Source organism: Aphelocoma coerulescens, assembly GCF_041296385.1.
Source record: "Aphelocoma coerulescens isolate FSJ_1873_10779 chromosome Z unlocalized genomic scaffold, UR_Acoe_1.0 ChrZ, whole genome shotgun sequence".
NCBI lineage: Eukaryota > Metazoa > Chordata > Aves > Passeriformes > Corvidae > Aphelocoma > Aphelocoma coerulescens.
The window spans coordinates 1,425,765-1,452,774 of NW_027184085.1; the positions used below are offsets into that span (position 1 = coordinate 1,425,765).

General features: G+C 47.0%; 1 protein-coding gene across 1 annotated transcript; it reads left to right on the forward strand.

The window, feature by feature from the left end:
• Nucleotides 1-9,245: 9,245 nt before the first annotated feature.
• On the forward strand, nucleotides 9,246-26,554 carry CFAP53 (cilia and flagella associated protein 53). Its single transcript, XM_069001808.1, has 8 exons — nucleotides 9,246-9,374; nucleotides 10,878-11,107; nucleotides 13,371-13,547; nucleotides 19,816-20,119; nucleotides 22,921-23,139; nucleotides 24,187-24,403; nucleotides 24,837-24,939; nucleotides 26,328-26,554. Exons 1-8 carry the CDS (start codon nucleotides 9,246-9,248, stop codon nucleotides 26,548-26,550), a joined length of 1,602 nt encoding a protein of 533 aa, XP_068857909.1. The 3' UTR covers nucleotides 26,551-26,554.
• Nucleotides 26,555-27,010: the final 456 nt, after the last annotated feature.

Below are 27,010 nucleotides of genomic sequence, written 5' to 3' on the forward strand. Positions count from 1 at the left end.
GGCGGATTTCCAAGAAGGGGGTGGGGAGCGCCGGGAACAAATGTCAAAGCAAATGATTGTTGACTTCTGCGTGGTTTGGTTTTGGTTTTTAGTTTTGTTTTTGTTTTTTTTTTTTCCTAACTTCTGCAAGTTTCCAGCGAAGTTAAGCTAAGCCCCGTGAAAGGCTCTGACTGCAGCACGAAGGTTTACCCACATTTGCCTTCCAGGACTGCTAACCCACAGCCGTCTCCCTTCATCCAGCCCTCCCCAGCCTGTCTGGTTTGGTCTGTCTGAAGCCTTTCAATCACATGCTCCGTGAACAGCAGGAATACATGGATCAGTGGCGGGAATACGTGGCTCAGTGCTGGACTAACACTGGAGTCGATGCCCTGGGCTGATCCCCAGCGTGGGCACCAGGGGAGGGGGATTCTGCCCCTCTGCTCCGCTCAGGTGAGACCCCACCTGCAGGGCTGCCCCAGCCCTGGGGAACAACAGCACAAGGACCTGGAGCTGCTGCAGCCAGTCCAGAGGAGGCCACCCAGATGCTCCAGGGCTGGAGCCCCTCTGCTCTGCAGCCAGCCTGGGACAGCTGGGGGTGTTCAGCTGCACAAGAGAAGGCTCCAGGGAGAGCTCAGAGCCCCTGGCAGGGCCTAAAGGGGCTCCAGGAGAGCTGCAGAGGGACTGGGGACAAGGCATGGAGGGACAGGACACAGGGAATGGCTTCCCAGTGCCAGAGGGCAGGGACGGATGGGATATTGGGCAGGAATTGCTGTCTGTGAGGGTGGGCAGGTCCTGGCACAGGGTGCCCAGAGCAGCTGTGGCTGCCCCTGGATCCCTGGCAGTGTCCAAGGCCAGGCTGGATGGGGCTTGGAGCAGCCTGGGACGGTGGAAGGTGTCCCTGCCATGGCAGGGATGGAACAAGATGGTGTTTAAGATTCCTTCTGACCAAAACCATTCTGTGATTCTGTGACTCCACAACACAGGTGTGGACACTCAACAGTACATCCCATCCACTGGAATGAGAGGCTGAGCAGCTGCAGAGAGAGGTATTGGAATTCAGTGGCTGCAGAGGGCTGCAAATGTCACTTTATTTCCATCAGCCAAGCCTCGTGCTTTTACAAACCAGCTGGAGGTGCAGGACTGGCAGCCAGGGATTTGTTTTGCAGAGAAGACCTTTGTCAGCCTGAACTGAGCTGAACCCACCCCACTGCTGGGCTGCAGGATGCACCGATAACAAGTTTCCTGCCACGGCCCCTTCCTGCCAAAAATTGCTGTGATGAAGTGTCTTCTGGGGGAGATGGGTTTTGGAGGGGATGTGCTGAACCAGCTCTCCAGCAGGAAACCAGGAGAAGGGAGATTATGGACAGCCTCTGCCTGCAGTCCCTGAATTTAAGCTGCAGCTGCTTTGAAAGGCAGCAGACTGTCTGTGCTGGCTGCTGAAAAGAGAAATCGCCATGCAGAAAGTGGGGTGAAGCTGATATCCACGCTTAAATTCCTTGGAGAGTAAAGATCAGCACTAAGTCAAAATCTGAGGACTGCTCACAGAGCTCCTCCTACCAGCAAGCTTTGCCTTCACAATTTCTATTACAGCACTAAATATTAACGGAGTGTAAAATTGTGGAGTATTTTTAATAAAAAAAATTAATCGGCATTTTCACTTTTCCTTGTAGTATGGCGGGCAGACAAAGCAAAAAAAATCACCTGGAAGACATTCATCGTAGTTTTGTAGGAATGATTGGTAATCTAGGGGAAATAGTTTGAAGGAAAATGAAAGAGCAAAGTCTGATGTTTGATTTAAAATGAAATATGAAGGAATTAAAAAAAAAACCAACCCCACAACACAAACACCAACCAAACCCCCAAACTCCAACTTTCTTTAATATCCAAATCTTGTTCCCAATTTTGTCACTTGTTAGTTCACTAGTTTAATTAGAAATAAAAGAATGGCAGTTCACAGTGAGAATGAAGTAGGATCCTTAATGAAAATGTTACCACCTCTATGCTGTTTGTTTCAGAACGAAGTGTTACTTAAAATCAATGATGGCTGTTTTTTTATTAAAGGTGATTTAAAAAGTAACTTGCCAGAACAAAGATGTGCCCATACAGACATATCCCAACCACCACAGACAGCCCTGTTTATGATATTCTGCACCACTTCCCACCAAAGTAATACTAAAATCAAGAGAGTCCTGTTGAACATGAGATTTTAAAACAGCAGTAAGCTGGAATTTTCACAGTCAGCTTTGGAAAGGAGTTGGGGAAAAAAGGAAATGAAAACTATCTAACCTGATAACAAAGCCTCAAAGGAGGCTGTGTTCCCAGAGCTGCTGTCTGCCATAGGATCCCTTGCCCTGGGTGAATTGGTTGAGTTTGCTGAGTTTCAGTCTGAGATGGGTTTAGGAAACACTGTGGGAAAACAACAGGTTTCCCACTGATTTATTTATTGCATGTTCAGCAGCGTGGCTCAATGGTTTGTACTGGAAGCTGTAACGTGATAGGAAAAGGATCTTTACATTTCCCCTTATCCACCAGACAACCTCAATGTAAAGGTAAAATCCCTTTCTGCACATGAGACCACGTATCTGAAAATCTATTTTGTTTTCCTCCTGCTAGACTACACAACTTGTCAGCTCTGATACTTTCCAGAACTCATTCTGTCCCACTAAGCTTCGTTTTTCTTGAAATGCCTGGAAATGGAGCGTGTTCCCCAAGGGTTGTACTGAAGAGGTCACCACAGCTCTCTGCCTTCCCCTGCAGCGCCGTGGCCTTGCTGACTCACCTCCAGCTTGTGATCATCTATTTCTGACAAAAGAACTGCTTCCAAGTCAGCTGTTCCCCCTCCACTTCTGATTATTCCTGTCCAGGTGGGCAACCCTGCTGGTGTCATGGAATCCCAGGATCCCAGGACAGTTTGGGTGGGAAGGATCTTAAAGCTCATCCCTATACTGCTCTCAGCTTTTATTGTTGGGTTAAACAGTGGTCAGAAGGTTCCTGTCTCATCCAAGAGGTAAAACAACCATCCCTTTTCACCAGCCTGCACTGGCACTAAATTACAGCATCTTATCATGGAATGGTTTGGGTTGGAAGGGACCTTAAAAGTCATCTTTATCATGGGCAGGGACACCTTCCACTGTCCCAGGCTGCTCTCCAAGCCCTGTCAAGCCTGGCCTTGGACACTGCCAGGGATCCAGGGGCAGCCACAGCTGCTCTGTGCCAGGGCCTCCCCACCCTCACAGCCAGGAATTCTTTCCCAATATCCCATTTAGCCCTGCCCTCTGGCAGTGGGAACCCTTTGCTCCTTGTCCTGTCACTGCAGGACCTTGTCCTTTTTGCACCACATCTGATTTTTCAGCCCTTTCCACCAAATCCTTAAGATCTCTTGGAAACTCTGTTTCTATTGCAGTCCTTGCCCTTACCACTCCAGGTGCTCTCTACATAAAAATTCTCTGTTCTCTCCTCCAGGTTATTACTGAAATTTAAACCCACAAGAGGTGGGACAGTAACCCAGGTGACACCAAGCCATGGGTGGGGGATCCAGGGATGGTTCCGAACAGGCCACGGGGATGAAGGTGCTATGGGGTACAAGGAGGTGTTAGAAGCCTTATCATATCAAATATATACTGCTTCTTTCACCACAGGGCCTGTTACCCATCACAGAAGGAAAAGGTGCTTAGCATGAAACCATTTGTCCTTGACATATCTTTGTTGGCTGGCATTTGTCTCTGTATTTTCTTCTTGCTTGCAAATGATTTCCCAATTACTTATTCTGTGGTCTCTTTGATGTTGTTTATCAGGAACTGAAGTTAAAGTTTACTGGCTTGTAATTTACAAGTGACTGTTGTTTGGGTTTTTTTCTTTCTTTTTTTTTTTTTTTTTGAATGGAGCCTGTATTCCCCCTTTTTCAGCCTGCCAGCACCTTGCCTCCCTTCTGTAACACCCACTGCAAACAGCTCCTAGATGCCTGGACTCACTTTTTAAGTCTTCTGGGAAAAAGCCCATAGCCAGGTTAATTTGAGAACCATCAGTTTGTAAAACCTCTGTGTAACCTGTCCTTTCCTCATTCTCCCACTGACTTTAGCCCTTTATCCCTACTTTTTTGCTGTGCCAGCTGCTGATTGTGCTGGACATTTTGGTGCCCCCCATGGCAATGAGGACAGAAAATGAGTCTCCCATGATTGGCATGTGAGGATGACACAGAAGCATCTTTATAGTACATGACCTTATTTCTGGGAATCATTTGGATCTGTTGAGAAGACTCGCGTAAAAATAACAGGAAGAAAAACTTAAGAGTCAGCAGAGGTTGCTTTCTAGCTAAAAAGAATAAAGTGATCTTTTATTGACATAAAATTAGCAGATAGCCAAGTTTGAAAAACTCAACCCAAATACTTTCAGTTCCTCTTTAAACACTCCAGGTAGGTTATACACACAGTTCTTGTCTCAGGCGTGAAAAAAATTGCGTTTCCCAGCAACAAATATGCACATTTTTGCAGTAGGGAAATTGTTCCTGCCTGGAGATGGATCAGGAAGGGAAGCACTGTGCATAGCTCTCCATCCCGGGCCAGCAGAGTGCCCAGCAGGGCAGCAGCATTCCCTGGAGCGTTCATGTGCAAGGACTCATGTCACTGGCCTGGAATTCTGATTTCTGCCACAGGTAACACTGCCCCAGCCCCGAAGCTGTGCTTGCAGTGAGCTGGAGCTTGATGCTCTGCTCTGCTCCAGGGACTCTGATTTGCTGGGAGGGGAGTTTTGACCTCGCTGCTGGTCTCACCCACTTGCTGAGCTGGTGACTGAGAGCAGCCAGGCAGGATGTAGGTGGTGAAACCCCAAGCAATGCCTGGTGAGCTTCTCTGTGATATTCTAATTACAAAACATAGATAAAGCAACTCAGAGATGTACAGTCTTCCTGGTGAAACCTGAAGGATGCAGGGAAGGTAAGGAGATGTTTTCTGAGATGGATCAGTGCTGGGGGCAGGGAGGTAGGGAAGGACCACAGGCAGCTTTATAGAAATAAAACTGTAAATCCACTAGTGGGCCTTACTCTGTCCTAACCATGCTGGAATTATTCACTCCTCCCTCACGCCATGTTCCCTTTTTGTGGTTATCCTTTGCTCTTTCAAGGCTGAGAGAGAGCAAGGAGAAAAATATCTACCCTGCTCACCCATGGGTGTGGAGAGAGGAAAGCAGCTGATCCTCCCTCCCACCCCCTTCCGCTGTGCGGATCTGGGGTAAAAAAGAGCATTTGTCTGATGGCGCCTGGCTCAGATGTGGTTGGGGAAGGACTCTGATCTTTGCACTTCTACATCTGGACCACAGTGACCAAGCAGGACCCATGCCTGCAGCTGACACCACCAGCCAAGGCCAAACACAGACCTGTCCCATCAGCTGCGTCTTTTATTCACTCAGAAAGTTCACAGAATTCTTTTCAGCCTCCAACTCAAAACTCTCATTCTTCCCTTGAAGCTCAGAGTCAAATAAATATTAAGAACTGCCTGAATTTTATGTGCCACTGCTAGAAACTTGCATCTTCCTGCCAATAAATTCCATGGGGAGACACGTGGACGCAACAGAAACACGTGCTGTGTCACAGATATGTGAATGATGAGAGTCAGTGGTGCTTAAAGCTCCATGATGAAACATCTGTGGGACTTTTGGGCTGCAGAACTTAGTGCCAGCATGAATTTAAATTCATCACAATGGTGAGAGATGAGAGCCAAGATGTGAGGCTGCTGTCTCAGGGGAAACTGCACGAGATACATGAAAAATGTGTGTATATGTTGGGGGCTCCAAGCATGAGAAGGACCTGGAGCTGCTGCAGCCAGTCCAGAGGAGGCCACCCAGATGCTCCAGGGCTGGAGCCCCTCTGCTCTGCAGCCAGCCTGGGACAGCTGGGGGTGCTCAGCTGCACAAGAGAAGGCTCCAGGGAGAGCTCAGAGCCCCTGGCAGGGCCTAAAGGGGCTCCAGGAGAGCTGCAGAGGGACTGGGGACAAGGCATGGAGGGACAGGACACAGGGAATGGCTTCCCAGTGCCAGAGGGCAGGGATGGATGGGATATTGGGAAGGAATTGCTGTCTGGGAGGGTGGGCAGGCCCTGGCACAGGGTGCCCAGAGCAGCTGTGGCTGCCCCTGGATCCCTGGAAGTGTCCAAGGCCAGGTTGGATGGGGCTCGGAGAGCAGGCTGGGATGGTGGAAGGTGTCCCTGCCATGGCAGGGGGTGGAACTGGATGAGCTCTGAGGTCCCTTCCAACCCCAGCCATTCCAGGGTTCTGTGATTCCTGCCATGGCCAGGCCTGTGTGGCTCTGCACCATGACATGTGGTGCTGGAGGGCAGGTACTGCCTGTGACCCACGGCGGAAGGAAAAGGTTTATATTTAACTTGTATTTTTAAAATACATTAGTAGAAGTTCTGAGTTCTGCTGCTGATGCAAAGCGAGTCACTGTGGGCATATTTACATGACTCTCCTGTTCCTGACTCAGCCAGTCATGTGGATCTGAGCAAACAGGAAATCCCTCAAAAAAAAAAAACCAAACCCTCAGAATAAAAGTAGCCAAAAGCCAAGAGTCATGGTTTCCCTAAGCAAGTACTTTGAAGTTTGCCTGGAAGATGAATCACAAGAAAGCCTGGCTGGAGGAACCTGACATGGTGTGGAGTGTGACCAGTGAGGAAACCCCAGGGAGATCCAGAAATAGAGAGGAACTGGGAATTTCTGAAAGCCCCAGCCTGGGAAGCCAGAGGCATCTGCAGGACAGAAGCACATTTGAACCTGCAGAGGGAAGGGGCCTGGTGTGCCCAAGCACCAGCTCATGGACCCACCACAATCCCAGACAAAGCAAACAGGCAGCCATTGTAGGGAACATTGTCTTTTATGAGGGGTGGGGAGGACTTTGGTTCCCTTAAATAGGGTTAAGTTTCCCTTCTAGAGGAACAAGGTAAAAGTTTCTTTTGTACAAGGAGGGAATTGTCCATCAGTTGATACCAATCAACTTCTCATACTTCCTTGAAGAACAGAAAGGCCCCACTGTCCTTGCCAGCTTTTCCCACTGCAGAGTTTGCTCCTGAAAATGGGCTCTGGTTTGCCAAGTTGCTCCATCCATCAGCATGTGCTGTCCTTTCACATCCTTGCAGTCTTTCCCTCTGGCCAATGGGGCTTGGAGCAACCTGGGATAGTGGAAGGTGTCCCTGCACATGGTACAGGGTGGAAAGGGATGTGCTTTAAGGTCCCTTCCAACCCCAACCATGCTGGGATTCTGTGGTTCTGTGACTATATGAAGTTTATGGGCTGTTCCTTAGAGAGAGGTTCTAGGAAGGAGAATTCAATCCAGCCAATCCAGAACACACCATATCCTGCGTATAGCCTATATCCTATATATATTCCCAATGAGGAAAGTCAGTGACCAGGGTCCTCTTAGGCATCTAGTTAAGGAGAATCTGTTTTTTCATCAAATATTAATGTAAGATAAACTCAAAGTCGCAAGCCATCTGCAGTATCTTTGGAATAAACCCAGCTTTTTCAGAAGGAAATATTCTCAGAGATGGTGGAGGGACTTCACAGAAGAATTGGGGGTTTAGAGGATCCAAACATCCCTGTTTATTTTTAGATTTCAAACAGATGGCAGTGCTGCACATTTGTACACTGTCTACTACACATAAAACTGTTCACTGGTTTTGTGTAGATCTCAAGACTAAGGCAACATTTCCCATTAAACACACCATAAAACAGTAGGCAAAACTATAAAATACCAAGAAGTTCAGCTCTCCCTCCACTCAAATACAAGTTTTCAGGGGTAAAGGGACGTGAAGTTGTTTCCCTTTCACAAACATCTCAAAGACTGAGTCACAGTACTATGATAGCATTAAGCCTCTACTGAAACAAACTCAAAAGATTCCAGTTCAAGCACTACCGTGGTGGTGTAACACATACTCCAGTGTGCAAATCCCGTGTATCAAACTGCTGTGTTTGACTGTGCAAGGATGCCATCGTTGACACCAGAAGTAATTGCACTGGGTTTTAATTGGATGAGAACAAGCTTTATAGACAGGTTAAACATTGACCTTTCTTCCATGGGATAATTTTTTTCAGCTTGCTATCAGCGAAGCTAATGTGATTATGTGCAAGAAAGCTAAGTTCTTGGCAGCGTATGTATGTGTGTTCCAGAGCTTCAAAGCTTCATCAACAGCTTTTTCCTGTGACTCCTTTGAGGGCAATGAGCTTGAAGCAATCACTGATCCACAGCCAGTGTTTTACTTCCCATTTTCCTCCACCCAGGCAGGTCTGGAGCCTGGCATCAGCAGGATGTGCTGCATGAGGTCTCTGTGACAGTCCTGACCTGGGAGCTGAGTTCACACAGCGGCATCACCTGTGGGCACAGAGAACCCGTTCTTAACTCCATTTCATAGAGTCACAGAAGGGTTTAGATTGGGAGGGACCTTAAAGCCCATCCAGTGCCACCCCCTGCCACGGGCGGGGACACCTTCCACTGTCCCAGGCTGCTCCAAGCCCTGTCCAGCCTGGCCTTGGACACTGCCAGGGATCCAGGAGCAGCCACAGCTGCTCTGGGCACCCTGTGCCAGGGCCTGCCCACCCTCCCAGACAGCAATTCCTTCCCAATATCCCATCCATCCCTGCCCTCTGGCACTGGGAAGCCATTCCCTGTGTCCTGTCCCTCCATGCCTTGTCCCAAGTCCCTCTGCAGCTCTCCTGGAGCCCCTTTAAGCCCTGCCAGGGGCTCTGAGCTCTCCCTGGAGCCTTCTCTTGTGCAGCTGAACACCCCCAGCTGTCCCAGGCTGGCTCCATAGGATAAGACTCATTAACCTAAACCCTTCCTGTGCCAGCCTGTCCCCATTGATGTCCCAGCACTGGCACCCAGGGCTGCACTCTGTGGGTCCGTGACCTTGTGGCTCCCTTCCAACTCAGGATATTTTATGATTCTATGATTAAAGAACACCCCCTTCTTGAGAAACTTTTAGTTATTTCACACTCTGCCACACAGGCGCTCAGGCATTGGCAGGGGCTGCCCAGAAAGGCAGCGGACTCGCCGTCCCCGGAGGTGTTCAGGAGGCGCCGGGCTGTGGCGCGGGGTGCCGCGGTGTGGTGGGTGAGGAGTTGCAGCGGCAGTGCTGGGTGCACAAGGGCGCCGGATGATCTGGAAGGTCTCTTCCATCCGTGGCGATCCCGCGGCCCCGGGACGCCCCTCAGCGCTCCCGCCGCCATGATGCCACTTCCGTCCCGCGCGCGGGCCCGCAGCAACGGGCGGCGCCTCCGTCCGCCATGGCGGCGCGGCCCCCGCCCCTGCCCCGGCCCCGGCCCCGGCCCCGGCCCCAGCCGCAGCCCCCTTACTGTTCTCATACCCTTGGACGCCGGGAGGTCACTGGTATCGCGCCGCTCGAGTTGGCGCTGGTGAGGGGCCGCGCCGGGGCTGCTCCGCTCCGGGGAACTGCGGGGACGTGGGGGCCGAGCCCCAGAGCGGGGCCGGTGGGGCGGGGCCCTCTGTGAGCTGCCGGGAGAGGTCCCGGGGCGGCCGCTGCTGTGTGAGGGGTCCCGGGGCGCCCGTAACTGTGTGAGGGGTCTTGGGGCGCCCGGTCCTGTGTGAGGGATCCTGGGGCGCCCGGTCCTGTGTGAGGGGTCCCGGGGCGCCTGGTCCTGTGTGAGGGATCCTGGGCGCCCGGTCCTGTGTGAGGGGTCCCGGGGCGCCCGGTCCTGTGTGAGGGATCCTGGGGCGCCCGGTACTGTGTGAGGGATCCTGGGGCGCCTGGTCCTGTGTGAGGGATCCTGGGGCGCCCGGTCCTGTGTGAGGGGTCCCGGGGCGCCCGGTCCTGTGTGAGGGGTCCCGGGGCGCCCGGTCCTGTGTGAGGGATCCTGGGGCGCCCGGTCCTGTGTGAGGGGTCCCGGGGCGCCTGGTCCTGTGTGAGGGATCCTGGGGCGCCTGGTCCTGTGTGAGGGATCCTGGGGCGCCTGGTCCTGTGTGAGGGATCCTGGGGTACCCGGTCCTGTGTGAGGGATCCTGGGGCGCCCGGTCCTGTGTGAGGGATCCTGGGGTGCCCGGTACTGTGTGAGGGATCCTGGGGCGCCCGGTACTGTGTGAGGGATCCTGGGGTACCCGGTCCTGTGTGAGGGATCCTGGGGCGCCCGGTCCTGTGTGAGGGATCCTGGGGTGCCCGGTACTGTGTGAGGGATCCTGGGGCGCCCGCTGCTGTGTGGGGTGGAGGTGTAGGCAGGACTTGTCTAATTTAGGAGGAATTTCTTCACAGAAAGGACGTTCAGGCCTTGGCACGGGCTGCCCAGGGAGGTGTTGGAGCCCCCGTCCCTGGACGTGTCCAAGGAAGGACTGGACGTGGCATTTAGTGCTCTGGGCTGGGTGACAAGGTGGGGATCGGGCACAGCTTGCACTTGATGATCTTGGAGCTCTTTTCCAGCCTCAGTGATTCTGTGATTACCCCCTAATTACCCTGAACTCATAATTTGGTGTTAGGTACTTACATGGTCATGAATTCAACTGAAAACCACCAAGATTAACAGTTTGTGTTTTCACCCATGAATGATTTGGGTTGGATGGGACCTTAAAGCCCATCCAGTGCCACCCCCTGCCATGGGCAGGGACACCTTCCACTGTCCCAGGGTGCTCCATACCCCATCCAGCCTGGCCTTGGACACTGCCAGGGATCCAGGGGCAGCCACAGCTGCTCTGGGCACCCTGTGCCAGGGCCTCCCCACCCTCACAACGAATAATTTCTTCTTATATCTAGCCTAAAGTTTCCCTCTTTCACTTTGTACCCATTCCTCCTTGTCCTGTCACTTCAGTTCCTGATAAATAGCCCCTCTCTGAATTCACCGTAGGCCCCTTCAGATCCTGGAATGGTGCTGTGAGGTCTCCACGCTTTCTCCATTTCCTTTCTCTTGTAGATAGCCAAGCCCTCCAAGAGAGACATCGTCGAGGAGGCGATTTTGGCCGAGAGGGTGCGGGAGGAGGAGCACTGTGAACAAGAACGTGCCCTGCGGGTGTTCCGCCACTACCGCAATGTCTGCGACTGGCAGAAGGGCGGCGAGGACAAATGGGTGCACCGCGCTGCCGAGAGGAAGGTCCGGGCAACTGTGCAGCAGTACCTGGAGGAGATCGATGTGAGAAGAGAGAGGTAGCAAACAAGTAGGCGGTGCAGCGCCCCTGCTGTTTTCAGCTTCACTGTGTGCTCAGAGGGCAGGGCACTCGTGATATGTGTTCAGACACAGTAACCAGCCGAGGTGGCGTTTGGAGCCTCCTGTCTGCCACATGGAAGGATAAAAGTAGTAGTATAGCACTTTCATTGCTTGGTTTTTAAAGAGAATGAAGAGTACCTTGATATAATCATAAAATCGCAGAATGGTTTGGGTTGGAAGGGACCTTAAAGCTCATCTCATTCCAAGCCCCCAGGCAGGGACACCTCCCACCTGACCAGGTTTCTCAAAGCCCTGTCCAGCCCGGCCTGAAACGTTTCCAGGGATGTGGTACAGAATCATAGAATCCCAGTGTGGTTTGGGTTGGAAGGGATCATCTAGTACCACCCACCCTGCTGTGGACATCTGCAGCTTCTTTGGGTAGCAAAGTGTCAGAAACTCTCTCAGTTCAACTGAGGGTTCTCAGTTTAACTGGGGGTTTTGTTGTAAACTCATCAAGCTGGTGTTTAGGTCCTACAAGTAACACTTTTCAGCATGGTCAGCTGAAAAAATAAAAATTTTTCAGAAGTCTTTCAAAAATATTAGAGGTGAAGCACATTGCTGCCATGCAAAGAGCAGAATTGTGCTGCACTGATGTTTGGAAAAAATCACGTGGTATGGTTTAATTTCTGAGTTATTCTTTCATGTCAAGTGACTTTGGAGCTGTGAAGGTCATCAGTTTGGTGTCCTGGTCTGATGTGCCTTTAGGGGAATTGTACATGGATTCCACAGAACCACTGGGGTTATAAGGAACCTCCTGAGATGATCTGGTCCAGCCCTAGAGTCACCTGGAGCGGGTTGTCCAGGAGTGTGTGTCCATTTGGGTTTTGCTTGTCTCCACACGTGGAGACTGAATCACCTCTGTGGGCAACCTGTCCAGTATTGGACCACACTCACAATAAACAGAAAATAAGGTGTTTTCTACTGTTCATTTGGAATTTCACATGGTTTAATTTGTGGCCACTGCCCTTTGCCCTGCCACTGGGCGCTATTGAGGAGAAGGTGTCTGTCTTTTCTGCATTGCCTCCCTTCAGGTGTTTATGTACATTGGTAAGATCCCTCTGCACCTCCTCTTCTCCAGGCTGGCCAGTCCCAGCTCTCTCAGGAGAGAAGGAACTTCAGGGGAGATTCTCCCTTTGGGAGAGATGCTCCAGTCCCTTAGTGTCCTTCCACTGGGCTCCCTCCAGTAAGGCTGTGCCCTTCTGGTGCTGCAGAGCCCGGACCCGGACCCAGCACTCGGGGTGGGGTCTCAGCAGTGCTGAGGCGATCCCAGGACCTGCTCGCAGTGCTCCTCCTCCCGCAGCCCAGGGTGCCAGTGGCTTTCTTTGCCACAAGGGTGCATTGCTGGCTTGTGCTCAGCTTGTCTGCTGGGACCCCCAGCTCCCTTTCTGCTGAGACATTGCGGTATTTGGGCTGAAATTGGTGATTTCTGAATTCTGTAGCCCCTTGTAGGTTTCTCATTACTGGGATTAACAGGGAGATAAATGATGGTGTGTTTAAAAATTGCCAATTTGACATAATTTTCTCATCAGAGATAATTCAGGATGAAGTGTTTTGTGGAGTGATGCTAAAATAGCAAAAGGTCATTTTGAGAGAAGATACAATTATAGATGCATAGAGAAGGGAGGGAGATCAGGGAAAAGTTCTTCCCCCAGAGGGTGCTGGGCACTGCCCAGGCTCCCCAGGGAATGGGCACGGCCCCGAGGCTGCCAGAGCTCCAGGAGCGTTTGGACAGCGCTGCCAGGGATGCCCAGGGTGGGGTTGTTGGGGTGTCTGTGCAGGGCCAGGAGCTGGGCTGGGTGATCCTGGTGGGTCCCTTCCAGCTCAGGAGATTCTGTGGGTCTATGCTGAGAGATAACAGTAGTACAAAATTGAATTCTGTCAGCTGGTGACAAATGTAGTCTGAGAATTAGAAGAATTTGATGAATGGGGGACTGAAGTTGTAAAGCAGCTTTGAAAGTGGGTTTGTAAGATCAGGAGTTTAAACCGTGCCTGGACAGAATCACTCATGTTGTGCTGTAAAATTCCCTCGATGGACACAACAGGAGTGATCCTCGAGTTAAAATTTGATGTTCCCATCCTTGGCATTTACAAGAAGTGTTGAAAGGAGCCCAGTACCCATTTTGTGTTAATAACAAATACACTAAAACTTTATCCTTCAGCAGAAAGATTGATTTAGCTCTTATTCAAATGTTTTCATTACAGGCTTCGTGACTTTCTGGAGGCAGAGCAAAGTAGGTACTTTGCTGAAGTGAAAGCACTTGATCAAGAAAAGGCACAGGACAAAGAAGCAAAAATGAAGGAACAAGCAAAATTACTGAAAGAGAAGAGGGAGCAAGAAAGACTACAAGTGGTGGCTGAAAAACGAGAGCAACAGTTCAGGTATTGCCACAAAAATATCTTACAAAAGAGAATTTGCCCAAAGTAAAAATAGAGGAACAGTTAGAAAAGAAGGTGGCAATAATAAACTGAGGAAGGAAAGATGGATGTGATTGAAACAGTAAGACAGAAAAAATCAAATCAGTTAATTCTTGCAAGTGTAGTGTGTCCTCCTTGTCCCATGTGAGCATCCCTGTGCTTCCACTTGCCAAGTCAGCCCTTTCTGTAAGTCCTGTTCCAGCTTTGTACTGTTGGAGTGAACAGGGTGCATGGAAGGTTAATTTGGCCTGAATCATGCTTACTAAGCTAATATGTGAAAGATCCCTGAAATGTTAAGATTATCCAAAAAGACAGTGTTTTTATTTATTGCATACTTTTCAAGAGTAGCAGCTGCAGCTAAGGTTTTAATGCAGCCTGAAGTTTTGTGCCAAATATTCCTGACTGAAAGCAGTAACTTGCAGGTGCTTATTAGGACCTGGGGCCTTGGCATGAAATCTGCCTTGTCCCATTCTTGGAAATCTGGTTTTCTGAGGGAGAGATGAAAGAAATAATAATGTTATTTAATTGTAATAATTTGGAGTGTCTTTCCCAGTCTCCCACAGTACTGTGAAATCTATACCACCTGCTTCTCACTTGTGCATAAACTCTAATTAACTAATTCCACAGGTAAATGTTTGTTTAAATGTGGGGGTTATTGTCTTAGACAGGTGTTAGAAGAGCATACACTGCCTGACTTCACATGGTGGCTTGGAAATGTGGCCCTTGCTTTTTGCAGCTTTGGGTTTGTTCTCTGTCTATCACACAAAGTGGTTGAAGCTCACTTTTAAAGTGGTTTGGAGGGGATGCTGCTGGAGTGCCTTTTATTTTGTAGTTATATCTTGTTTTACACACTGTTGCTGTTGGGGCAGTCATGACACACACGGACAGTGCCTCTTTCAAGGGACAAAAAGCTGTTTATTAAACAAAGCAGCCTCTTTTGTACACCTTTTGTATGTTATCATTGGCTGCTAAACTACTACAATAGACTCCTTGGCTATTACTAACTACAACATACTACCATTGGCTACCTACAGCATAAGCATTCAAACATTCAGAAGAATAACGGGTGCTGTTAATATGTTGCTGTTTCCTCCTTCTACTGTTTAACTTTCTTGTTTCTGTTGATACTACATTCTCACGGGTAAAAACTAATTGTTTTTCTTCTCATGGACTTTTCTCACAGTCCTTCTCTAGCCAAAGTAACAGGCCTGAGCCATATTTTTACAAAGGCAGCAAGGCCTTCATTTTATAAAGTTTTACTTAAATGCCACAACACACCGAGGAGATGTTATGTAGACACCTAAAGGTAGGTGTCTAAGTGTTGGATCTTTATATTCACTGGGAATCTGCATTCCTGTTCTATTTAAAACTTCACTGAAATCAGGACAGTTACAGGAGCCTAAAGTCAGCCTCAAACAGGTTTATCCTGTCCTGTCAGTTGAACTGCACCCCAGCCTCCACTGACTTTAATTAGGTTCCCATCGATCAGAGTGGGAATTTAGCACATATGTAGATTCCTGTTTAGATGTCTAATTTTACACAGTTTAATTGCAAAATGAATCACACCACTGAACTGCATCATCTGGTGACACATACTTGAACTTTCATGCTGTAGTTGCCTGTCTTAATGTCTCAGGTCCTTTGTTTTCCCAGTGTACCCCTGTTGATCTATGGTTCACTCAGTCTCATGGGATTATTTCATCCTATTATTATCCTTTTACCTTTCCCACTCTGCTCTGGGATCTAAGCAATATTCATACCACACAGCATACCATTAAAAAGTGTTGCTGAAGCTTTACTGCTGGCATTCTGATGGCTGCAGGTTTTCAGTGGATTTGGAGGCAGTGAAAGCATCTCTCTTCACAGCTGTTGTGAGTGGCAGTCTTGCGGTATCTTTGCAAATGCATCTTCTCTTTGACTGTCCTGACGTAATGGGAGTACATTCCATGGTTAGTTCTTCTAGCTGTGTCCCTTTCTACTTTTAAATTAAGGTTCCTATAAAAGAACGAACTCTGATAAACACCAGCTGACAACAGTTTACCTTGTCTGTGACAGGTATCTGTCTTCACGGATGTGCTTAGTTATATTTTAAAATCTTTTGTTCTATGTCCTTTTCCAGTGAGAAAGGAAGCCTCTGCTGTGGTGGTTGATTCTGATCAGATTGAGAGCTTTTGATACCTCAATTTGCATGTATTTGTATTGTTTAAGTAGCCCCAGGTCTGTTTTTCTCTGTCTGTTAGATGTTACTCTTCCTCCTAAACCATCCTGGTCCAGGCAGAGATCTGGGAGCAGGATTTGCTGCTCAGGAGACCAACACTTACCGAAAATCCACAGTCCGGAGTCTGTAATTGTGTCACAGCCTGTCCTCTCGGGCAATGGCCTCCAATCCTCTTGGATTGCACCCCCCTAGCTGTAAAAGCTTTTTAACACTCACCCCAGTACATTTATTTATAAACTATATAAATATGTAACAGTATACTCTGCTGGTATATTGTGTACGTGATAAAACACATGCACAAAAAGAAATTTAAAAGGGTGAGGTAAAGATGAAAGAAAGGCTATTTTTTACTTTTTAATGTTATTTATTAATGGTACAAAACATATTCTCCTCCTGCATGCCCCCGTTTGGAAATTATTACCGCAGGGCTCTCCCAGGAGCCCTGGCAAGTCAGTCCAGTAGCAGGTGGATGTACATATAATTTTCTGTTTCTCTTTGCCTGTGGATTTACAACTATTTTGAATGTCCTTCTGAAACCTGATACAGACTTGTTTGTATTTTCTTTAGCTCCAAGCAAGGTGCCCCATTCTTTTGGAGGTATGGATTCTCAAACCTTGAGGTATAGGAGCACCTACCCTGTCATACATTATTCCAGAGCACTAAAAGGCAGCATTTGTAGCAGCTCTGTGGGCTGGTTGCCATGGCCTGAGGGTACAGGTGTAACAGCTCCTCAGTAGTAATGTTAACCAGGAGGAGTCCTTTGTGACTAGGTGACAGAGGGGACAAAGCTTGGACCGCTGGAGTCCTGCTGGAATTCATTTCCAGGGAGGGCTACCCCTTATCTGAGAAGATACTCAGCCAGTGCTAGCCTGAGGACAGAAAACTGCAATGTCTTAACATTTGCATAAAACACATATCACATCCTCTTTCTTGTGGTAACATCAGAAGCTTCCCTGTGGGGAATGTTGTTATCCCAGCAGCTTCCTGCTGCAGCCATCAAATGAATAAATAACTGGGGAGGTTCTGTCTTTGGGAAGTAGCCACATCCAGGCACAGTTTTAATGTTAAGAAGCTTAGGATAGCAAAGTGAGGAAGAAAACCCACCATCTGGGGGAGCAGATGTTTATAGGTTGGTGTAAAAGCTGCTTTGAAGGAATTATTTTGATGAAATCAAGCAATTACAGGGTTATTTTATATTAAAATTCTAACAATGCTGAACATAATTAACTTCTACTCCCCCCTGGGAATTCAATATATATCAGATTAGTTTGTAGTCACAGAAAAGAATAACTAGTTCTTTATTCCTTCAATGCTGAGAGAACTTTGAACCCATTGTGTTAAGGTAATACAGTTATTGCTAATGGTGTAAGATTTCGAATCTTAATAATGGCATGTGTCCCTCACAACATTTGAGAAATATGTTTTTCATGAATGCTAATTAGTGCTGTGTTCTTTAATCACCACTAACTGCTGCCCAGGAGATGAAAGATGGATTCCAGTGGTAAAACATAAGAGGACCATCCATGATGTAGCACATTTGTTGACCTGCTAGGAGGCAGGGGCACTCCTTGGAATGTGCTGTGGCTCATGGCATGCACACCCCTGTGCTTCTTTCTGCTTTTACTGTTGGGTTAAACAGTGGTCAGAAGGTTCCTGTCTCATCCAGGAGGTAGAACAACCATCCCTTTTCACTAGCCTGCACTGAATTACAGCATCTTATCATGGAATGTTTTGGGTTGGAAGGGACCTTAAAAGTCATCTTTATCATGGGCAAGGACACCTTCCACTGTCCCAGGCTGCTCTCCAAGCCCTGTCCAGCCTGGCCTTGGACACTGCCAAGGATCCAGGGGCAGCCCCAGCTGCTCTGGGCACCCTGTGCCAGGGCCTCCCCACCCTCACAGACAGCAATTCCTTCCCAATATCCCATCTGTCCCTGCCCTCTGGCACTGGGAAGCCATTCCCTGTGTCCTGTCCCTCCATGCCTTGTCCCCAGTCCCTCTGCAGCTCTCCTGGAGCCCCTTTAGGCCCTGCCAGGGGCTCTGAGCTCTCCCTGGAGCCTTCTCTTGTGCAGCTGAGCACCCCCAGCTGTCCCAGGCTGGCTGCAGAGCAGAGGGGCTCCAGCCCTGGAGCATCTGGGTGGCCTCCTCTGGACTGGCTGCAGCAGCTCCAGGTCCTTGTGCTGTTGTTCCCCAGGGCTGGGGCAGCTCTGCAGGTGGGGTCTCACCTGAGTGGGGCAGAGGGGCAGAATCCCCCCTCCCCTGGTGCCCACGCTGGGGATCAGCCCAGGGCACGGGGGGTTCAGGGCTGGAGCAGGTTCAGCACATACCAAGAAAAATGGAAATGTTTTCTCAGCAATGCTGTCCCTTTCATTGTTGGTGTATAGTGCCCTTCATCTTTCAGCACAGGCTCCATGGCACTGGGTGCTTTAGCCCAGAGCATGAAGGGAGAGATGCTTTTTTCCCCAGTGAAATGTGAGGCAGCAAGGGTTGAATGCCAACAGGGAGAAAATGTGGTGAGACCTCCGCTCTGAAAATTAAATAACTACCCTGATAAGGAGAGTGGTAACATCATTGAGGTAGCTGCCTGATGAATATTTAATACTTTTGCTACACAGGATAGTCAGCTAAAGCTTGTGTAATGTCACAGTATTACACATTGTGCAGGTAACTACTGCTGCCATGAAGTTGTTCACGATTCAGGCTATGATGTCTTCTGATGTCTGCTGTGAATTCTTAAATAGCTTTGCAATAATCTGTAGAAGATGGTTTCATTCAGCATGAAATTGTGAGGTATCTTTTCACTTCAGAGCATTCACGTGTCTGTCACACATCCTCAGAGCTTATAGATCCTTCACACTTGCAGGTCTTCACCTTCATCTGCCAGTTTCACATTCTGACTTTATGAAAATCTATATCCTGTTTATAGAACAGAATTAAAATGCTTGCAGAGTGTTCAAATTAAATAATGTTTGATGGCATGTGTTGATCTCAGTAGTGCTTTGTTTGCAAAAATAAAAGCAGAATCTGCAATTAGTTCAGTGTTCTTCAACTGAAGATAAATTACCACTTTATGTGCAACTCAGTTGCAGAGAGCAAATGAAAATTGAAATCTGCATTACTTGTTTGACTTTCTGCCTTCTCCAGGCTTTTATTGTAACTTGTCTGAATTATCCCATAGAACTTCACTTAAAAAAATTAATAATTTCTAGTGGTTCCTGCTCAACTGTGTAACCCACATTTCCATGCTCACAGTATTTTCTGAATATAAATGAGCTTTCAGGTGACTTACAAACCTATTCTAAGTCTTCATTTGAATACAGACCAACCTATGTTTGAATAAGTGTAGTCTGCATGTGTTTTATGTGTTAATAAAAGGTATATATACACACACCACCCCCCTCCATGTTCCAGCTACATGGAAAGTGAGTACACATTGTGTTTATAATGTGTGGATATATTTTGTGTTCATTTACGCTCACGGAATATCCCAGGTTGAGAGGCACCCAGCAGGATCATCCAGCCCAGCTCCTGGCCCTGCACAGACACCCCTACAACCCCACCCTGGGCATCCCTGGCAGCGCTGTCCAAACGCTCCTGGAGCTCTGGCAGCCTCGGGGCCGTGCCCATTCCCTGGGGAGCCTGGGCAGTGCCCAGCACCCCCTGGGGGAAGAGCCTTTCCCTGATCTCCAACCTAAACCTCCCTGGCACAGCTCCAGCCATTCCCTGGGTCCTGTCCCTGTCGCGGAGAGCAGAGCTCTCTGCTGCCTCTTCACTTCTCCTTGCGAGGAAGTTGATTTAGACTTTTTAAAATGAGTATCAAAACCTGCATCAAATCAGGCTCTCTGTGGTTCCTTAGGCCTCACAAGGAACCAGTGTCAGACCAGGGGTATAACTTGGCATCCTGAGTTGCTGTCTGTTGAGCAGTGATGAGCTGGGAGCCTCCATTCACCACACACCTCCGGACCTGCTTATTGTTTTGAAACTTTTTTTTAAAAACTTTTATGTTGCCTTCCAGAAACCGATGTGAAGAATATCGGATACACTGTAAAAAAAGGGGTGAGAAGGAACTGAGTGACTGCCAGCTGGCCCAGCATACTCTGAAGGAGATGCTGAAAAAGGAAGAGAAGATGCAGGAGCAGAAGTTGGAAGAGATTTGTGAGAAGGAACTGTTGGCTAAGGATCAGGAAGCAGAGCTGAAGGCGCAGGAAGTGGCAGCGCGGATCCGGGAAATGCTGGATGTGCGCGATGCCCAGGTGGCCGTGCACGACGCTCGCAGAGAGGAGGAGAAGCAGCTGATCAAAAAGGAGGCTGAATGGCTGGTAATCTTCGTAGCATTCTGCATTCAGGCTTGTGCAGAAGGCCCTTTTGATGACAGGCTTACTAGACATTTAGACTAATCCATACCTTATTTGTATCTTCACTGATTCCATTAGTGTCTGAGCCTGTCCTGTTAAGGTAAGCCTCTTTTCCAGAGCTGTGGCAAAGGCCTTCCCGTTTACATAGGGAAATACATCTTTTGAAACTTGGCACTCTAAAGGGTTTTGGCACTCAGAGTCTCTCAGAGCTGTTGTGGGAAATGGAAACATTTTTAAGCTTTTGCCAGACATCTTTGTCATTTTCTGATTTCCAGTTTCCTGCAGGATAGCAGGGGAGTCTTGTGTCCCAGCTGAAATACTTATTTTACATATTTTTTTAAACAAATTAGTAAGCAGCACCTAAGCTCTCTCACCTAATAGACCTGACTGCTGTTGAGCTCACATCACAGGAGGCATTTGGCTACTTTGGCCCAGCTGTTTGGCCACTACCCACTTTTTTCATCATCCCTTTCCATCTCTCTTGCTGTTTTGCTGGCTTTAGTGGCGCTTGCTAGTTCAGTATTCTGTGTTGACTTTGAGTTATGGGAGGCCATTTAGCTCAGACTCAGTCTTCATTTTGCAGCTATTTGCATGTAGAGGCTGAAGGATCACGCAGGATACTCTGTTAGACACTGGAAGCTGATGCTGGTGTCATATATACTTCCCTATTTTATAAAAATTAAGGCAATAATGGATCTAAAGCTCTGAAGATGCTGGCTGTGAAATTGTGGAGTCCTTATTCCAAGCTAGACTGTAATGTTTTGCTTATTTAAAAACATGCAGAATAGAATTATTTTCTTGTAACAACTTCTAAGGCACTGCCAAACCTCCCAGGCAAAGAATGCTGTTCCTTAACTGGCCTTTTCAGAAAAACGCTATTAGAATAGAAGACTCCGTATCTTCCCCTGGGGAAGCTGCCTGGGGCTCTGTCAAGGAGATACATTTCTGGTGAAGTGGTTGAGTCTCTGAAAAAAAAAGCTTTCTTTGAAGGAGAGTTTCTGTATGGAAAATGGGATGTAATCCTTCCTCAGCAGAAGAGGAATGTGGCAGATGGCCTTGTTAGAAGTTTTTTGTTGCAGACTGGTAACCCCTAATGACCAGGAGTTTCATCTGGGTGAATGGACAGCTAAGTGTCCCTGTGCATAAAGGTTTCTCCTGGTTGTTGCAGTGAAAATAGAATATTTAGTGAAGGAAAACTTGCACCTTTGGCACGATAGACCGTAGGTGTGCACCAGGGTATCTCAGAAATGGATGACAAAACAGAGACAGCAATTTTAGCATTAGCTATGTTACCTATATTAGCTGCCTTCCTCCTTTGTCTTATTTTTCTCTTAAAGAACTGTGATTTCTGGGAAAGTGATTGACTTCATTTTATCCTGACTGTAGTTTCATGAGTTTCTGCCACAGCACTTTGGCCCTGGCTTGCAGAGGGGTGGTTGGTAACCATTTCTTCTACATTTGCAATGTTGTGTTACCCCAAGGAATAAACTTTGACTGACCCCATCCTTGGCTGCTCTCATAAAGCTTCACTGATGTCAGAATTCAGCCAAGGACATGGGCCAACTTGCACAGCAGACTGCTAACTATTTCTGCTTTATTTCCACCTTTACTGTTCAAAGCCTTTTGGGTTACTAATTCTATTCCTCAAATTATATATATATTGAGTTTCAAAGCTGTTTTACCAGCTTCTGAAAGTGAATTTGACAGTTCAGGCAGATATAAAGTCAGCCTTGGCTCTGAAATACTGCAAGAATCTGTGGGTGCTTTATGTCCAGCATAAAAAGGGATGTTCCTTAGGGAGTGCAGCTTCTGCTTCCATATGGGGAAGATTTGACATGCTGTTTATGACAAACCTGCTGATGCATTTTAGAAGACTCATTCACGTTACAAAAGAGACATTTAATTTAAAAACAGGTTAACAAAAAACTGTGTGCCTTTGAGACAGCTGAAGCGTGATTTCTGAGATGATATAATGTCAGTGATGGTCACGTGCCATGTTATGACTATGTTTCAGTGCAGTTGTGCTTGTACACTTACTCAATTGCAAGATGTCTAGAAATTACACTCATAAATTATTTACTGATGCTATTTTTGAATTTTTGGGGGCTAAATAATCTTGAATATACACATACCTATCGAGGCATCTCAAATATGTGTTTCCAATTTGTCATTGTTTCTTTTTTAAGAACTCAGTTTCACTGCACATTTTTCCAATATAAAGTAGAATATAAAGTTCTTTCCAATATGAAGTGGAATATTTGAAACTGTGGAAATTCAGTAACTGCCCATCAGGATACAAGGATCCAATCACTGACTTGGTGCAGCCTTGTGTCCAGCAGAGATGCAGTGCTCAGAACACCCAGCGCAGGCACAGGACAGACAATATCTACGGAAACCGCAGGAATACGTGGCTCTGTTATTTGTTAGTGCTTATGGCTGTGTAGGGAGGCTTGGAAATAGATCACACGTGCTGCAGTGATACTGACTTCCCTCAAGAGATGACTCTATCTGCCTGAAACATTTGGAAAACATCAGGGACAATACAGTTTTTGTATTGAAGTGCATATGATAATTACAGATGAAAATCCTGAATTCTAAGGAGTGATACGCTAAAATGTTCAGGCTTTAACAGGTCTAGTGAATGACACTAATTCTGTGTTGTCAGTAAGGCTTTGCTCCTCAGTGTTTCAATAAACTAACTCTAGCCACTACTTAGGTTGAAGTTGTGCAGTGATTTTACAAGCTAGCTACTTTTGTCCTTGTAGGAAGAAGAACTGCACCAGTTTAGGAAAGAAAATGAAGAGCTTGAAAGGAAGAAGCAACATCAGCAGAAGGAATGCAGGGAGATATGGCTCAAAGCAGCACGGGACAAGAAGAATCGTCTTGATGCAGAAAAGCAAACTGAACTTGCTGTAGAGAAAAAAATCTTGGAAGAAGATTTTCAGGACCCCGACAGGGAATATGAGAAAATAAAAAAAAAAAAAGTAAGGTGTTCAGTTGTGAAAGTGTAGGGCGATACCTCATCTAGACTAGTTCTGTGGCCCTGTGAACTGCACAGTGTAACAGAGAGCAGACACAAACCCTTTTCTCTGGATGAGATAGTTCTTTTGTTGAACAGCTTGTTACCTCTCCTCCTGCCAGTGCTCTGCACCTTTGCAGAAGCCCACTAGCTGTTAAAACCACAGCACTTTAAAACCTGCTTTGCAATCGGCAAGGCTACCAGGCTGGATAAATGAAGTGGGGGCTGTCAGGAAATCTTGGCATTGTGTCCCTCCATGCTGATTTCGTTGTGTATAAATCACCTGAGCTTTATCATCCTTACACGGCATGGACATAATAGAGGCTGGAAAACTATTTTTTGTTTCATGGACCTGATGTAGTAAGTATTTGTAACTGCAGAAGAAAGGAAATATTTAACTTACTGTAATTAATTAGTACTAAAAAGCTTTTAAATATTAATAACTATATATAGATAGATGCAAACTTTCATGTTGTATTTCTTGAAGATGCCATGAATGAATGGATGTGTCTGTCATTTTCTGAAGTTAAAACAAGTAGATTGCCCAACTTCAGCGTGCAAATGAGTCTCAGGATCTTTAGGACACAGCAGAGAGCTGCATCCATTGCTCTGCTTGAGGTGTTTAGAACCTCATGTAGGTTAGGAAAGTTGTATCAACTCAATGTAAGACTTTGCTGCAGAATTAGAGGCGGTGATATTTATTGTATTTATTGGATCCCAAGGCTTCTAACGCAGGTGATAGTGGAGTAGCCTGATCAGCTATGGAAAATCTCTAAAATGGGTGTGTTGTAGGCAGCTGAGCTGCTATGGGGAAAGGGATCACTCTATTCTGTTCACGTGCTGTCGTCTGGCTAGGTAGAGGACTCTGAGCAGTTCTTTCCCATGGCAGGTTTTGGAATGGAGCTCTGGGCTCTTAGCTCCCACACTGGCTGGGAACCACCACTTCTCTTCAGGTTTTGAAAGGCTTTTTAAACTAATTTACTCAGATCTGCAAATGTCTGTGTGTTTGCAGCAAGCGCTGTTAAAGGAGCAACTTACATACCTGGAACATATGGCTGAACAGCTGAGGAAGGAGAAGGAGCGAGAAAGAGAAGACGAAAAGCTCTTCAAGGAAGAGAGGGATCAGGTTTGGGCCGAGAAGGTTGAGAAAATGAAACTAGAGAGGGAGGCTCGATTTCAGCTGCTGAGAGATGTCATGAACACAAGAGAGCTGCAGATGGAGGAGAAGTGTAAGTGGTCGAACACGTGTCTGGGCAGAGGCAGTACAGCACCCTGCTGCTGGGAACAGCATCTGGCCCAGCACACACAGGCTGTGTGATAGAGTGGACAACGTGATCCTCCCTGAACCTGTTCCCAAAATTCACTCCTACACTAATTTCCTATTGCCATCACCAAAGCAAAGCCTAGTAAAGTACTGCATGGGCAAACGGTCGTTATTATTAACTATATTATTATGAAGTCCTGAATGTGAAAACTTTCCAGTTCTGAGTGGATGAAAAACAAATAAGCTGAGAATACACTTGCTGTTGTTTGTGTGGTTCTTCAGAAGCAAAAAACCTCAAGCTTGCTATTTAGGCTACTTAGCCCAAATGCAGTCTCACTCTCCCTTCAAGCTTAGCAGTACTGTTACCTTCTAAAAGTATTTTTGGTTTTGTTTTCCAGTGCAGAAAAAAGCAGAGAGGCAAATAGAGATTGCTGAAGAGAAGAATGCAGTGGCTAAAGCACTCAGAGAATTTGAACATGAAGAAGAAGAAAAACGTAAAAGGTATTTTTCTTCTATGTCATTGGTTCATTTCTTTGCAGATCAATCTTTTAAACTTGTCAGCAAGCTGTTTCTTTTTTTCTGATAACTCTGACTGGGTGGACTTCCTTCTATTTAGAGAGACTTTACCACCATACACCTTATCAGTTCCAAACTGCTCAACAGCAGACCTGTAATACTGCAGTTGGTATTAAGTCATTAATTCTGACCTCAGAAAACAGTGTTACATATCCTTGTGTTGGTCTTTTTGGATCATCATGGGACTTATATCAATCATATTTACTGAGCACATCGCCTCATACTCTGAGCTGTTGTTACGAGTGGCAGAGGTTTGGGGAGGAGGGTTAATGAAAGGTTTGTTTGTTCCTGCCCCAGGAGAACTAGTGTGTCCGGGGTTATTGCTAAACTCCACCCGCAGACATCCCTTGAACAATCCTGTGTCAACCACCAAAACACCAGGCTGCAGCACATAACCCGGCTGCATGGGGCTCTCCGTGCCTCTGGATCAGCAGATCCTTACACGCAGTAGCTGGAATGTTCCTCTGGGTGTCATGCAAAGCCTTGGGCAAAGTGCCTTATCTCACTTACTACTCTTTTGTACTCCTGCCCTTTCTCCACTCTTGTCCGGGGGATACAAGGAGCTCCTTCCCGAGCCGGTATCTGTTGTATTCTCTGAGGGCTTTATTGGGAACAATCTCCTGCCTGTGGCAGAAATGTCACTCTTGTGAAGGAAACACACTGGGCTCCGGCTGGGATATGCTCCACTTAGCAGAGATGGCACTCAGCAGTGTCAGGAAGGGTTTGTGGCTCAGCTCCGTTGAGTTAGTGCACAGGTCCTGACTACTTTGTTGGCATTTAAGTGTCTGTGCGACTCCTGCTCCAGAAGGGCCTGAACATCTAAGACTTCCTCTGCTTCTCCAGAGGGTAGTAAAAGCAGTACACAACTCCTGAGGTGGAATGGAAGGTTGATTTCTTCTGACAGCCACTTCCAGGAATATCAGTGCAGCAGGGACTTGTTCTTGTCAGGAGGGTGAGGATGGGTGTCACTAGCAGCACTGAGCCCGAGCCAGGGACGGACGGAGTCCAGCACTATTATCCTCTGTCCTCTCACTGTTGCTGTGAGGAGCAGAAAAGGCATGCTGATTACAGGGAGTTGTTCTTTCTGGTCAAGCACCAGTTTTACAGTCTGCTTTATAGGATACAACAGAATGCAGTTAATTCTCTGAAGAACATAAGGTTAGCACATAGCATTTGGTTAATAGTGGCAGTTATTCTCAACAGCTAAAAGGGGCTTTGAATGGTTCTTTAGTCTAAGCTCGAATGCTAACAGATTACATAATGATAATAATTACCCACACCACTTAAATAACCTATTCATTTGGCATTTCCAGAAAAATACAGAAGGCCAAAGAATACCGAGACCAGCTCACAACTCAAATTGCCTATCAACAGTGGCTCCACAAAGTTGAGGAAGATGAGAGGAAGAAAGAACATGAATCAAATATGGAAGCAGAGAGAGAGTACCAAGAAAGGGTACAGTTCATTCTGTCAATGCCCAATGAGTCCATAGTAAAGCCCCCCACTACGAAGAAAGCACTGATGCCTGACTCTTGAGGGCATCACTCACTATGATATTTTAGCTCACTCAGTTGCCTTTAGAAACATTTTCTTAGGATGCTTACACCTGACTTGAGTTGGAAGAATTGTCTCCACTATGATACTCATAACATTTAATTGGAAATTACAAGAAACACAGTATTTTAAATTTTATTTTTCCCCCATGGATTTTTTTTTGACAAATCTGATCCAATCCAAAGTGCTTGACATTCTAATTCAAGAATACTGTCTGCCCTCTGCAATATGATAGTGAATTATTATGACATAAATAATGCACAGGCATTCATTAAAATCTGCACAAAGAAAATTTGTAGAGAACTTTGAGCAAACCTTTATTAAAATGCCTTTCAAACAAAATCCTTTTCTTTGTATTTAGATAAAAAGTATAAAACTCTGAATGTATTTTACTGTGGGATGGACATTAAAAAGCTGATACTCTTTTGCACAGATTCTGGTA

Excerpts from the sequence above, each read along its gene's own strand:
- CFAP53 (XM_069001808.1), top strand. The coding sequence starts at position 9,246 with ATGGCGGCGCGGCCCCCGCCCCTGCCCCGGCCCCGGCCCCGGCCCCGG. Across the intron at positions 11,108-13,370 it reads ATCGATGTGAGAAGAGAGAG|GCTTCGTGACTTTCTGGAGG; the intron begins GTAGCAAACAAG and ends TTTTCATTACAG. Across the intron at positions 13,548-19,815 it reads AAACGAGAGCAACAGTTCAG|AAACCGATGTGAAGAATATC; the intron begins GTATTGCCACAA and ends GTTGCCTTCCAG.